At 44.6% G+C, this 14,889-nt stretch overlaps 1 protein-coding gene across 1 annotated transcript in view; it reads right to left on the bottom strand.

Annotated features, from left to right (window-relative positions):
* The window catches only part of LOC102926660 (disks large homolog 5-like), a 73,169-nt gene extending 59,031 nt beyond the window's left edge, over positions 1-14,138 (bottom strand). Inside the window, exon 1 of the mRNA XM_042284437.2 lies at positions 13,985-14,138. Within this exon, the coding sequence (XP_042140371.2) occupies positions 13,985-14,105 (121 nt within the window). The 5' untranslated portion in view covers positions 14,106-14,138. The remainder of the gene's footprint in view (positions 1-13,984) is intronic.
* Positions 14,139-14,889: the final 751 nt, after the last annotated feature.

Here is a 14,889-nt window from a genome sequence, read left to right as displayed (position 1 = left end):
ATATGGCTTAATTGAGAAAGAAATTGGCTGTACAAGTCTCATGAGTTCAACCCTAGAATTCACCTAAAAAGTCAGAACAGTGGCAGGCATCTGTGATTGCTTCACTCCTGGCAGAGACCTGGAAATTGCCTGGAAGCTGGAATATCAGTTGGACTAGAGCACACAGTACATCCCAGAAACAAGAGAGACCTGTCTCAACAGGTAGAAGGGGAGAGCCAACTCCTGAACAATGTCCTTTGACATGCACAGTCCTGGTTAGGGTTCTGTTGTTTCAATGAAGAACCATGACTAAAGCAAATTGAGAAAGAACGAGTTAATCTGACTTACACTTCCACATCACTGTTCACCACTGAAGGAAGTGAGGACCAGAACTCAAACAGGACAGGATCCTGGAGGCGGGAGCTGATGCAGAGCCCATGGAGGGTGCTGCTTACTGGCTCACTCACAACAGCTTGTTCACCCTACTTTCTTAAACAGCCCAGGACCAACAGACCAGGAGTGACCCCACTCACAATGGGCTGGTGTGTCCTGTGTTAATCAATACTTAGGAAAATGCTCTACAGGCTTTCTTACACCCTGATCATATGGAAAAATTGAGAAATATGGCTCCCTCCTCTTGGAACCCTAGCTTTTGTCATGTCATAAAATTGGACTTCACAATATATAAGCTGTGGGATGTAAGTGCCTACACACACACACACACACACACACACACACACACACACACACACACCAACACGTACAGTGTTCTAATTTGCTTTTCTAAATCTTGAATTGGAAAAGGTTAATACAATAAATCACCCATTTCTGTGGAACTTAATAATCTGACATAAGTGTTCTATTGTGGGGCAAAGGATACTAAAAGTGGATAAAGGAGGAAAATCCAGAGATAATTTTAAAGAGGGAAAATTAGGGAAGCATGCCATATTAGAGAAACATGTTATATCACACTAACAAAATACCATAATAGAGTTACATAAGCAGTGAGGTATGGTTGTCAGAGTAGATATTGCAACAGATGCAGTGTCCAGGAACTTTGTACAGTGAAGAAAAAAAAGAGGATACAGGCTGGCAGGAGAAGAATGGACCATCAGAGCATGTCCTGAGAATATGGCAAGTTCTGGACAGATTTCTATTGTTATAATAAAAGTAAAAATCCGATTTAAGAAAGTGATGAGTTTATTCACCTCACAGGTTACAGTCTATCATCAAGGGAAACGTAGGCAAGATCTCAAGACAGGGGTTTGAAACCAGGGGAACACTGCTCACTAGTCGGCTCAGCTACCTTTTCTCTATGGCCCAGGCTCACTTGCCTAAGGATGGCACTACATACAGAGGGCTGAGCTCTCCTCCATCAATTAGCAATCAAGAAAATGCCCAAGAAGCATGCCTGCAAGCCAGTCTGATGGTGTCAGTTCCTCAACTATGTCTCAAGTAGACAGCCGAGAAGAGCCATAACAGCAAGCCAGAAAGGAGAAAATATAAACCTCAGCTTACTGCGAAGAAAGTTGACCCTCCATGAATAGGATTCTATGGCCAAAGTGAAATTTCAATTGTAGGAAGAATAATTTAATAGAATTTATGGAGGGAAAAATGAAACAATATTAAAAATAATGAGTGACAATAAGCCCAAGCCAGAAATGAAATTTGGTAAATTTGACTATTGAAGTCCCTTCTGGAGGCTGCAGGGTAGACATGGGTAGGGGCTGTTGGCTGACAGTACCTTTGACCACCCTTCCAGTGTTTTGGTGGAGGAGTTCCCATCAGAAACCCTACCACTTACTACAGAGACCATGTCCCAAATACAAGCCCAAATCACCAACTGGATGCCAGAGCTTATGTTCTAGAGAAATGGAGGACTCCATTCTTTTTGATGATTTGGGGAAGGCTGCATCTCATTTTCAGAGCCATGGATGTTGAAAGCTTCTAAAGCAGCACCAGGCACATTGTCTATTGTCATTATTCTTGGAGACACACACTGCAGTGCCCACACTCATCACATGGTAGTGTCTGTGGTGAGCTCTGTAACATGATTTCACTCTGGAGTATGGGTTGTTTCCTATTGCTGCTGTCTCCAATCCTGCCTCTTTGACCCTCAGTAAACTTCAAATCCTAATAAACCATTTTTGCTTTGAAAACAATTGATGATTTCTACCTGATGTATGCAATGAAGACCCACAGAAGTCTTCACTGGGCCCTGCTGTTTAAGAGAGAGTTTTTGATTTTTTCGTTTTTTTTTTTTTCTTTTTTGTCTTTCCTTTTCAGGATACATGGAATGAGCAAGAAGTGGTCTGGAGGATTTAAAGTCCATATTCACATGGCCTGAGGAACCCCATTCTTTCTGACAGGTCTAGTATGTTTGCTGTGAGAGGCCTTTACCCGTTCTCTTCAAAGAGACCCATTTGTCCCTCTTGGACCCGTTTCCACACATATCATACTTATTTCAATGTCTACTCTCCAATTGTATAGAAAGGCCAGAGACTTGTAACCGGGTTTCTAGCTCATCCCCTACTACTCAAGAAACCAGAGACAGGTATTTATTCCTATTTCAGCCAACCATGGCCATAAAGAAGCCAATAAAAGTCATCATGACCATGGGATCTACAGCTGACTCAGATGTACCTTTTGATTATTGTCACTCCTTCCTTTCACTCTCTAAGGGAGCCATTTGTTCATGCCTGCCTGCGGCAGCCAAAACACCCATAGATATAAATAAAAGAAATAAATCTTTTAAAAAAATTGCACCAATTCATAGTTAAGGACAAAAACACCAAAAAAAAAAGTCCCAACATATCTTGTAATTCATTATGTCTGCAGTCTGGTTATCATTGATACTATATTCCAAGGAAACCATGGGCAGATAGCTCTGGTTTTCTAATTTCTGTTTTATTTTAAACATTTTATTATTCTCTGTTGGTTTCACATCATGCATTCCAATTTAACTCTTCCCCTTATCCATTCCTTCACACCTGAGCTCTGCCTTTGAAATTCCCCGAAAACAAAACAAAATTTAAAAGGAAAACTGAAAACCCAAATTTAAAAACAAACAAACAAAGTTTTGGCAAGGAAGTTTTAGTGTGACCCAGTGAGTTACACAGTGTACCCTTTAGTCCATACATCTTTTCTTGTAAGTGTTCCAGGCCTCCCTGGCTTCTCCACACTATAGATGATGGACCTTTATTTGTACTCTTCTTGGATATTCTAATGATGCCTTGTGTCATAGAGATCCAGCAGCTTTAGCTCTTCAGAACTGGGCCCTTTACCTGTTCCAGCAGTCCATGGATAAAGAAGATGGTAGGGTGGGATAAGTCAAAGCCATGGTTCTGGGCTGGGGGTTACTTGGGATGGTCAGGCTGCCAGGTTTCCTTCATCTTCTGCACCCAGGCAAGATCTCCAGCACTGTCCCACCTACCTCACCCCTTGCAATGGGCAGAATGGAGAGAGACCGATTGTCCTTTCCTCATGCACTCCAATCTGACTTATCCACACTCAGCAAAGGGACAGACCTAGTGTTTTGCTGAGATGATGTGCCAAGCCCACAAACCCAATTGCTACAGCTGCTGAGAGGCTGACCCAGCTCTTCTGTTCTCAAGCCCCAGATTCCCACTCTTCCACCAGCTGCAGGTGGTATTTGCTCAGGTGAGGCGGGCATCTTTCCCTTACCCTTGCCAACACAAGGCAGAAGAGGGTAGACTCAGGTCTTCTGCTCTCCAAGCCTCAGGGCCAGCTCACTGACACCACAAACAACAGGGTCAGCTCTACTGTGCTGCTCAGTCCAGGTGCAGAACCCACTCTCCCTAGTACTGCAGTGGGTGAGGGACAGGACTAGAACTAGCTAGTGCTGAGGACAGCGAAGAGTGTGTTAATTCTTTGCATCCCTATCCTGTCTTCAGTAGTAACAGGAGCCACTGACATCAACATAGACCAAGTCTGTGGCAGGGCCATGGACCCAGACATGCTCCTCAGTAATAGCTCCAGCCCTGATTTCATTATGGTCCTAGGTGGCAGCACAGGCTTCTAAGACACATATGTCCACTTGGGGGCATATCCCTTTAATACCAACATGGTCACAGGTGGTTGCCAAGACTGTAGGTGGCTGCCAGACCCTCACTGGTAGAGGATGCATAGGTATCAACACAGACTCCCACAGCTTTGTCAGGGCCATGGACAGGACATGGCCCTTGGCAGCAGACCAGGCATGGATATCATCATGGCCCCAGGTGGCAAGCAGGCCATGGATTTCTTTAATACTCCTTTAGTAAATGTTTTCATTTCCTGAGGGGCTTTACAGCAATACTGTTGTGTTTCTAATTCATGTGGTGCACATGATCACATCCTGAAATGGGTATACAGAATGCTATAGCTAGGGTGAATAAATATATGACAACAAGGATACAGTATGGATACTTTTTCCATTATGCAATGGGAATCCACGGAGTTGACAACACCATCTGCATCCAAAACCCTGTGTAGCCATAGCTTCCTGAGAACCCACTATTGTAGCTCAAGCTGGGCACCCAAGTGATCTGATGTTACAGGAGATTCTGGGGCTTACTAGAGTGAGACATCACACCTGACCAAAGATATTGCTTCTAAGACAGAAAAGTTCAATATCACTTTATTATTAATAAAAATACAGTAATATTACTCAACAGGGGCTTAAAAAGATCAGTCAATAAACAATGAATATCCTTAGCAAAATATCCAAATAACAACAAGAACAAAAGAAAGAACAAATAAATAGCAAAAGCTCAAACCATAACAAAGAAAACAAAACAAACAAAAAAAAACCAAAGCAAACAAAACCCAACCAAAAACCAAACAAAAAAATTAAGTCAGCAGCATTCTCTTGCTGAACAGTTAGCAGCACAGACCTACAGCCTGTGGCTGGCCTTGGAAACATGGAAGGAAGGCAGTCAGCAATTATGAAAAGCCTTTTCAAAGCGAGTATAGTCATGACTCTTTCGGGTTTGTAGGTCAAATTCTCACAGAGACTAAGGATGAGACATTTTCTAGAGCAAACTTTGTGCCCCTATGGGAATATTTTGATAAATTATCACACGCTGCTAATCCTGTAATGTCTTGGTCACTATTTGATTCTTTCAGACACTTCTGTGTTTACTGGAGACCCAACAAATCCATGGGCAGCATCTGAGTGCCCATGAACATCAAAGATGACTCAGATGTCTTCTGTAAGTCCTTTCTCAGGACCAGTCACTTCAGGCCAGGCTGTGAAACTGAAGAATACCCCCTCACTTCACATATGGAGAAAAATGTCTAACACAGGGAATGATTGACAGTGGAGGTCTCTTTGGTGCAGTATCTTCAGCAACAATTGTGCATGACATGGAATCAGCTTCAACACTCAACTGGAGAATGAAATGCTTTAGTGTGTGGTCTAATGCAAAAGCTTGACACCAACACGTTTCACACCACATATGGATGGCTGAGAACTCAGTCAGCTTGCCAAAGCCATCGACATTAAACTGTCAGAAAATATCTTGTTCACCACATCTCTTCCCTCCATGTTGTAATATCCCTCACAGGGGCCATTTGCTATTGAATGTCAGGGTTTCCAGTAATTCTTGGCTCAGGTTTTCTGTGTCTCAAGCTCATTTTTGATGCTTTTTTTCTTTAGGAGTACTAAGTCAACAGACCCATAGATCTGATTGTGGCTGGATAACCTGGAAGACAGCTGGTATTTTCCTCACTGGAGAGTTCACAGCTCTAAAGGAGTGTCTTCTGAGGAGGAGGCCTTGATCAGAGAGTACAGAATGTCATAGGTTCAAGGCATCCATGGCTTCTTTGTCCTCCTCAATTCTCCCAAGATCTGCTATATGAGCAGGAAAGGAAATCAGACCCAGAAGCAGCCTGGCTGGGCCACAGGCCAGACAAAATCAAGACAGGAAGCCAAGGTCAAGAGCCCCCAGTCTCCCACCAATGCCATGTTTGCTGAGGATGGATGCAGTGGTGGCTCACTTGCCTGTGAGACTTAGTGCTCCTGCTGCAGCAGCTCTGTCTGCAGGAGGCTCTCTTCCTGGGCTGTGGCCTGTTCAAACTCAGACTGGAGATGTTCTGACCTAGAGGAGGAAGTCAGTTAGGGAACAGGCCTGGTGGGGACCTGCTATGTCAGCTGTTCAGCCTGAACCAGCTCTAGTCAGCGGGACAGTCCAGCGTGACCTTTCAGCTCAGGTCATCCCCTGCATTCCCTAAGGGAGAAGGGTCAGAGTGCACCTGGGCCTGGATTTTATTCTCAGCTTTTAAAATCTACCAGAAGATGAACTGAGAAATACACTGTGCTGGGCAAGAAAATCGACACATTTCTCCAATTTTCTAAATATATCATTTTGGAAAAAAATTAACAATGTAGCAATGTCTGAGTAACAGTTCAGGGCACATATACATGACTCTGATGAGATACAGGTGAATGTGAGCAACCTGAGAAACTGAATGTAGACCCTCTAGGGGGGCCTACAAAATAAAAGCAGTGAAGGATATGATTATTGCTAAAGAACAGAAACCAGCCTCGGTTCAACTCCTCAACTCCTAAATCTTCTTACAATAGAAAAAATCTCCTCACAGGAAGCAGATGCACATTGCAGAGAGCCTGTAATCTGCAGGAGTCTGCTGCATGCAGATCTGCCCAAAGGCAGGAGCTTCTTTCTAAAGGTGATGTTCTGGAAGGAAAATAAAATGCCAGGAATGCACAGTGTCCTCCACAACTAACCCTCCTTCTGTTAGGTTGAGGACTACCATAGGGAGATTTGTGGGGAGACACAATGGGAACTGAGAAGATTCCAGAGAGCTCAGATGGGAATAAGGGGTACACAACCCCAGAAACACTAAAGATCAAGCATAGTGTTTCCCCAGGAAGAGCAAATGCTAGGAATCCACTGAGGGCCCTAAAGAGTAGGGCAGCTATCCTCAAATTGGTACCCATGAGCTAAGTATCCGTCCTCAACCACCATGGCTAGGCATGTGCCTCTCTCTCTAATGCAGACTCCAGCCCTGGAAGGCATAAGATAGTCCAGCCATGTAGATTTGGAGGACAGTGTCAGCTCATATCTGATGTGGTGCAGGTAAGTCCTGTTGTCCCTAGAACTTAGCAGCACCAAGTCCTCATCACATGTATCCAGGACCAAAGTATCTGGATGTCTGTGACTTTGGTGCGTAGCCAGGGGAGTTTCCCTCCCTTCTTGTTGGCATCAGATTCCCATGGAAACTGATGGAATCCACTAGGATGAAGTGCAGCAACACCCTACCCAGAGGACACCTAATTAGTCATCACTTTGCTCCTGCTGGCCCTTCCTTTCCACTCGGAATGAGATTAAGGATCTTCCAGAAAAGGTCCTGTAGGCTTGAAAATCCATGGCTCTCACAAACTAACCATCAGAAATCGATTACTCTGGGTCTGCTCTTAGGGAAGCAGGATAAGTCAATTGCTTCCCAGAAATTCACAGATGCTGAGCCCCACTACTGGAAGGCCCAGCTCAAGCTCCACCACCTCCAGAAGTTCCCCACTCCTGCTCAGGACTCACTGTGCCCTCCCCAGAACCATTTATTCCTCCATGTTTTACACTGAGACTGAAGTCCTGCTTCCTTCCACCTCCCTCTGGTCTCCCCATGTTCTCCATTCTCTTTCCCAAGCAGCCTTCTTAGTCTTGCCAACATGTCTGTGGGCAGTGAAAGGAGCACCACCAGCTTAAATTACAATAGTCATCCGAGCATGAGAAGGGCAGACAAAGGGCACAAAATGAGACATAATTGGGGTCCTTTGACCCAGACCTTCCCCAGAGGCCCACTTCACACTTTTCAATTTACTGACAGTCCTGAAATGAGGAGCTAGTATCATGTTCAGCCTGGATGAAAATTCACCAGAAGTCTTAACTGTGGCTTTAGAAATATACTTGGTGAACCCCAGAACAAATGAATGATGTAGGGTAAACTATGTCCATTCAGATGTTATAGCACACTGACAACCATGTTAGACAAGGTTAGGTATCTCAGTAATCCCCAATTCTAGAAATCAATGGACACCACCTACCCTACACACTACCTCATCTCAGTCAATCCTGACACACTAAAGGATGATCAGGAAGTAACTGACAGATGAGACTTTGCCCTGGCTGGTTCTGAAAGACTAGACTTGAGTCTCTCCCTCTGTAGATGTCAGTTCTCAGGTCTTTCTATAGGGAGGTAGATGTCTCAGAAGTTACTTGGCTTCCCATGTCTCCCTGCACAGGGTGACCTGGTTACAGCCTCCTAAGGCTTATTCACAGCTACAGAAGATGCACAAGCCATGTCCTTTCAGAAGCCTGGAGATAATTGCTACTCTCACAAGCACTCAGGTAGTGTAGGGATGCCCAAATCACTTGCATGATGCTTCAGACTTTCATGTTAATGGAAAAGCCAAGCAGGGGCAGAACATAGTCAACAGATTCACAAAGCCATCTTCACTAACAGTCCAGGACACCTAGAGCTAGCAGGAAGGGGACAGTCTCAGTCCAGGTCCAAGGAATCTAACAGTTCTCAGGCTGAACTGGAGACCTGTGTGCCACCCACAGCTGGGAAGTCAGTAATCTTAGGGGGTCACTGAAAGACAGCAGCACTTGGTACCTCAGCCCTGCTAGTGTCTACGATGTAAAGTAAGACAAGCTCAGGCTTTGCCAGGGCACTCTCACGTCCCTGTTATTGCTGGCACACAACCTAAGGACTCCAGTGGGGGTGAAGTGCAATGATGGTATTGAAATCTAAAAATTCCTCTGTGTCTCCTTCCCCACTTAGAGTGAGAGCAGAGGATCCCCAGCACAAAGGCTACATCCTTGTCAATTCCTATGTCATATTAACCATCATGAACCCTTGATCTGGGTCTGCTCTTCAGGAACCCAGAGAAGGCCTGTTGTTTCTCAGAAGCTCCCAGTTGCTCAGTCCTAGCCATGAAAGACTCAAGACCATCACATACAGAAAGCTCCCCACACCCTTCCCTGAACTCACTGCATCTTCTCCAGGACCATTGATTTCTCCATTCTTTTCAGTGAGACCTAGGGTCAGCTTCCTCCTGGCTTGCTCTTGTATCTCCATGAAATCCATTCGCTCTCCCAAGTAGATGCCTAAGTCTTGACAACATGTCTATAGGCAAACTGTATAGGCATTGAACGAATATCCTAAAGGCACTTGGTGTTGCTACAACAGTATTGACATCACCGGAGATTCCAAGAGCTCTGCTCTCCAGGATACAATAGAATTGTCAGAGAAGGGACTCCTGATGTCACACGGAACTGCCTTTGCCTCCTGGCTCATAAATTCTCCCTGAACTGACCAGAAGCTGAGATTTCTTTTCCAGGAGTCTCTCCTGTGACACAGGTGAAGCCATTCAGTACCTCCTCCTTCTAAAGCTGGGAATTTTCTTCTGCTTCCTTAGAATCCTTTCACTACTTTACCCATGGAGAGTTGAACACTCACTTTATAAGCACTACCCAAGAATGGCCCTTCCTCTCCTTAACATCCATACTCAATACTATAAGAAATAAAGCATGCCAAGGAATGGATGATGTGGAGGAGGAGGAGGGTTGAGTTCTCAGAAGTGAGAAAGCACCTGAGGAAGGCTACGGTTAAGAGAAGATGGCCATGGAGAAATTATAAGTAAGCTAAGACTATTATGAGATCCAAACTCTTCTAGAATGTCCTCTCTATGTGCCTGGTGTATTATCAGGCCTCTAGAGTAACAGAAGTTTTAAAATTATTCTCTATATTAAAAGGGGATTTGTTAGAATGGCTTACAGCCTGTGTTCTAGCTAATCCAACAATGGCTGGAAATGAATGGGAAGTCGAAGAATCTAGTAGTTTCTCAGTTCTTAGACTGAGTGTCTCAGCTGTCTGCCATATTATGCTGTAATCTTAAAGAAGTAGGCTCTAATGTCAGTGAAGGAATGGATGTGCTAACAAGGTGAGAGCAAGCAGAGAAAGAGGGAAAGCTTCCTTTTTCCATGTCCTTCTATAGACTTCCAGCAGAAGGAGTGGTTCAGATTACATCTGGATTAAAGATCTGAATTAAAGGTGTGACTGCATTCCTCAAAGTTCCACAATAAAGTAGTTCAAATTAAGCAGAAATAGACCACAGGTGTTCCCTCTATTTTTGGGTTATATTATTCCCAGATGTCATCATGTTGACAACTAAAAATAGACATCAAAGTCTTAATCCTATGTACTAACATTCTTGAGCAAATGGCTCCATTAAGATTGAAAGGAAGGAGTGGCAATAATCAACAGGTACATGGGAATCAGCTGTAGATCTCATGGTCATGATGACTCTCAGTGGCTGCATTATGGCCATGCATAGCTAAAATAGGATGAAATACCAGTCTGTGGTTTGTTGAGTAAAAGGGGAGCAGCTAGAAATCCAGTACTTTAAAAATCTGGTCTTTTTCTATAATTGAAGATTTGAAATTCAAATAATTATGTTTTGTTTGATAGTAACTGTGGTTAAAAAAAAGGGTCCATAGGTAAAAATGGGTGCTCTTTAAAGAAAAGGAGAAAGGCCTAAAATGACAGCACATTTGTCCTGTCAGAAAGAGGAGGATGTCTGTCTCACACCATGTGAAGTTTGACTTGAACTCCTCCAGACCATGTATTGCTTACTCCATATATCCTGTGATGGGAAAAAACTCCTTCCTACAACAGGAAGAACTGGGATGACTAATGTGTGGTCTTCATTGTCTTCAACAGCTAGATGCCTCCTATTGCTTTCAAAGCAAAAAGGATTCATTTAGATTTGAAATTTCTCTAGGGTCATACAAGTGGGATTTCAGGCAACAGCACCAGGATGCAAATCCTACTCCAGAGATGTCACCATTGACACCACCATGATGAACATGGTCACTGCAGTGTGTTTCACCAAGAATATTGGCATTGGACAATGTGCCTGGTGCTGTTTCAGAAACTTGCAACATGTATAATTCTGAATATGGGATGGAGCCTTCCCCAAACCATCAAGCAGAATGGACTCCTCCATTTCTTTAGAACATAAGCTTTGGCATGCAGATGACTGACTCAGGCTTGTATTGGGACCTAGCCTCTGTAGTAAGGGGCAGGGCCTCTGATGGGAACTTTTCCACCACAACACTGCAAGGATGGTCAAAGCTGCTGGCAGCCAACAGCTACTCCAAATGTCCCCGCTACAGTATCAAGCACCATGGCTAGGCATGTGTCTCCCTCCCTAATGCAGTTTCCTGATTCTGGAAGGCATAAGCTAGCCCAGCCATGTAGATTTGAAGGACAGTGTCAGCTCATATCTGATGTGGTGCAGGTAAATCCTGTTGTGCCTAGAACTTAGCAGCACCAAGTCCTGATCACACTTCCCCAGGACCCAAAGAATCTGAATGTCTGGGGCCCTGGTAGATGGCCAGGGGTGTTTCCCTCTCTTCTTATTGGCGTTAGATTCCCATGAAAACTGTAGGAATCCACTAGGATGAAGTGGAGCAACACCCTACTCAGAGAGGGACAGCTCCTTAGTTCATCTGTTCCTCCTGCCCCTCTTTGCCAGTTTGAATGAAATGAAGGAGTTCCCAGAAAGGCAGCTGCAGCCTGAATAATTCACGGCTCTCCTAAACTCACCATCAGAGACTCTTGAATCTATGTCTGTTCTTAAGAAGCCCGGAGAAGCTGAATGGCCCTATTGTTTCCCAGACGCTCCCAGATGCTGAGGCCCATACTGGAAGGCCCAGCTTAAGTTCACCTCCTCCATGAAGCTCCCAATCCCCTGCTCAGGACTCACTGTGCCTTCTGCAAAACCATTTATTTCTCCAGGCTCTACAATAAGACCAAAGGCAAGCTTCCTTCTGCCTCTCTCTGGTCTCTCCATGTTCTCCATTCTCTCTCTCAAGCAGCCAACTCAGTCTTACCAACATGTCTATGGGCACTGAACGAATACCCCACAGGCATGTGGTGTTGCCACAACACTGGTAACATCACAGAGAATATCAAGGGCTCTCCAAGATAAGACAGAATTGCAGAGAAAGGACTACTAGGGTCACGTCCATCAGCCCTCACCTACCTACTAACTAGCTGTTCTGCAATTCACAAAAAGCCATGTTGCCCTTCTCAGGAGCCTTTCCAGAAACATAAGGAAAGAACTTCAGTACATCCTTTTTACAAAGCCAGGGATCTCTCTCTGCTTCATTAGAATATTTTTACTACTTCATATATGGGAATTTGAAGTCTCTATTCCAAACACATCTGGCGAAATGGCTCATCACTTCTTCAGATCTCTAATTAATAACATGAGAAATAAAGGTTGCTAGGGTATTAGGTCAGGATGGTGGGGAGGAAAGATCAGTCTCCAGAAGTAACCAAGCACATTGTGGAGAATCCCCAAGGCTGATACAGTATGTGGGTGTGGTGGGAGATTTTTGGATGTCCTGTCAGAACAAAGATAGTCCCATAATCAATGAGGAGAATTATCCCGAATCATCAGCAGAATACATTCTAGCCCTCATAAAATACCAAAAGGTCATCAACTAGTGACATGTCTGCCTGGGGATACTAAGAACCAGAGTTCCCCAGGGAGCCCTCAGACATAAGAGCAAACTCTTGCACAAGTGTAAGGCTCCGTTCCTGCACTGGGGTTTGAGGAAAGATGAATGGCTACTGAGAGGCTACACACAGATATGCAAAGGCATTCACAGAAAATCAAATGTGTAATAGTCATGGGGATAGTATGCAGTGTGTCACTGCGGTGGTGCTAACCCCAGAGCTACACAAGAGCCAAATTCTTTGATTGGAGCCAACTGTGACAATGCACATGCCCTTAGGAAAGGTGACACAGCCAGCTTAAATTACAAGAGCCATCGGAGCATGAGAGAAGCAGGCAAAGGACACAAGAGGACAGGTTATTAGGGGTACTTTACCATAGACCTTTCCCAGAGCCCCACTTCACACTTTGGAATTTACTGACAGTCCTGAAATGAAGAACTAGCACCATGTTTGGTCTGGATTGAAAATTCACCAGAAGTCTAGACTGTGTCTTCAAAAGTGTACTTGATGGAAACCAGAAGAAATGAGTGATGTGAGGCAAACTATGTCTTTTCAGATGTTATATCACACTGACAAGTCATGCTAGACAAGGTGAGCTATCTCAGTAATACCCAATTCTAGAAGTCAAAGCACAACACCTTTCCAATACACTACCTCATCTCAGTTAATCCTTACACACTGAAGGATACACAGAAAGTGACTGACAGATGAGCCTTTGCCCAGGCAGGTTTTGAAAGCTCAGACTTGAGTCTCCCCCTCTGTGGATGCCAGTTTCCCATCTCTCTGTAGGTAGGTAGATATCTTAGATGTCAGTTATTTATCTCTGTTTCCCTCCACAAGGGGACTCACTGGACAGTCTCTTAAGGCTTACTCAAACTGTAGAGGATACACCTTGGCTACAGAGCCATCAGGCATGTGCTTTCAGATGCATGGAGATAATGGCTACTGCTATAATCATTTAGGTAGTACAGGGAGGCCCAAGTCCCTTGCTCTATGCTTCAGAGTCTCATGTTAATGGAAAAGCCATGCAGGGGCAAAACATAGTCATCAGATTCACAAAGACATTGACAGTCCAGCACATCCAGAGCTGGCAGGAAGGGGACAGTCTCAGTCCAGGTACAGGCTGAACTGGAGACCTGTGTGCCATCAACAGTTGGTAATTCAGAAACCCCAGGGATCATTGGAAGACAGCAGCACTTGGGGGCTCCTGCCATACTAGTGATTGTGATGTCAAGAATAAGAACCTCGGGGTTTTCCAGGCTACTCTCCTTTCCCTATTATCACTGGCACATAACTAAAGGACTCCAGTGGCTGTGAAACCCAGTCATAGTACAGAAATCTCATTAATTCCTCTGTGCCTCCTTCCAAGAAGTTCCCAGTTCTTGAGCCCTCGCTCTAGAAAGCTGAAGCCCACCACATCCAGAAAGCTCCCCAGCCCCTTCCCAAAACTCACTGCCTCTTCCACAGGACCATGTTTTCCAGGGAGACCCAGGACCAGCTTCCTTCTGCCTCACTCTGGTCTCTCCATGCAGTCCATTCCCTCTGCCAAACAGACCTCTGTGTCTGGATAACATGTCTAGAGGCCAAGCTTGTGGTCACTGAACAAATGACATCAAGGCAGTCAGTGTTGCAAAACACTAGTGACATCACTGGGGATTCCAAGAGCTCTCCAGGATACAATAGAATGTCCAGGAAAGGGTCTGCTGATGTCATGGGGCACAGCCTTTGCCTCCTTGCTAATTAGTTCTCCATGAACTGACCAGAAGCTGCGGTTTCTTTCCAGGAGTCTCTCCTGTGACACAGGGGAAGTCATTCAGCACCTCCTCCTTCCAAAGCTAGAGATTTCTCTCTGCTTCATAAGAATTTTTTCAGTAATCACCCATTGGGAGTTGAACACTCACTTTATAAACACTGCCTAAGATTGGCTCTTACCCTCCTCACATCCATACCAAATAATATGAAAAGGCATGCCAAAGAATTTGGTCATGATCATTGAGGAGGAGGGTTGAGTTCTCTGAAGTGATCAAGCACATGGGGGAGCCTACGGTTAAGAGGTTAAGGTTAAGGGAATTTTAGGATTTGACTCCTTCAAACTGGCTTGCAAGCATGCTTCTTTGGCATTTTCTTGTGGCTAACTGATGGAAGATAGCTCAGCCCTCTGTGGGTATGCAAGTGAACCTGGACCTCAGAGGAAAACTAGCTGAGCAGAGCAGTAAACAGCCTTCTCTGTGGTTTCAAGCCCCTGCCTTGGGATCTTGCCTTGGCTTCCCTTGATGATGGACTGTAACCTGTGAGGTGAATAAACCCTTCACTTTCCCAGATTGGCTTTTTGAACTTTTATCACAAAAATAGAAAGCT

Source organism: Peromyscus maniculatus, chromosome 9, assembly GCF_049852395.1.
Source record: "Peromyscus maniculatus bairdii isolate BWxNUB_F1_BW_parent chromosome 9, HU_Pman_BW_mat_3.1, whole genome shotgun sequence".
Taxonomy (NCBI): domain Eukaryota; kingdom Metazoa; phylum Chordata; class Mammalia; order Rodentia; family Cricetidae; genus Peromyscus; species Peromyscus maniculatus.
This window is presented reverse-complemented; position numbering and strand designations above follow the sequence as displayed.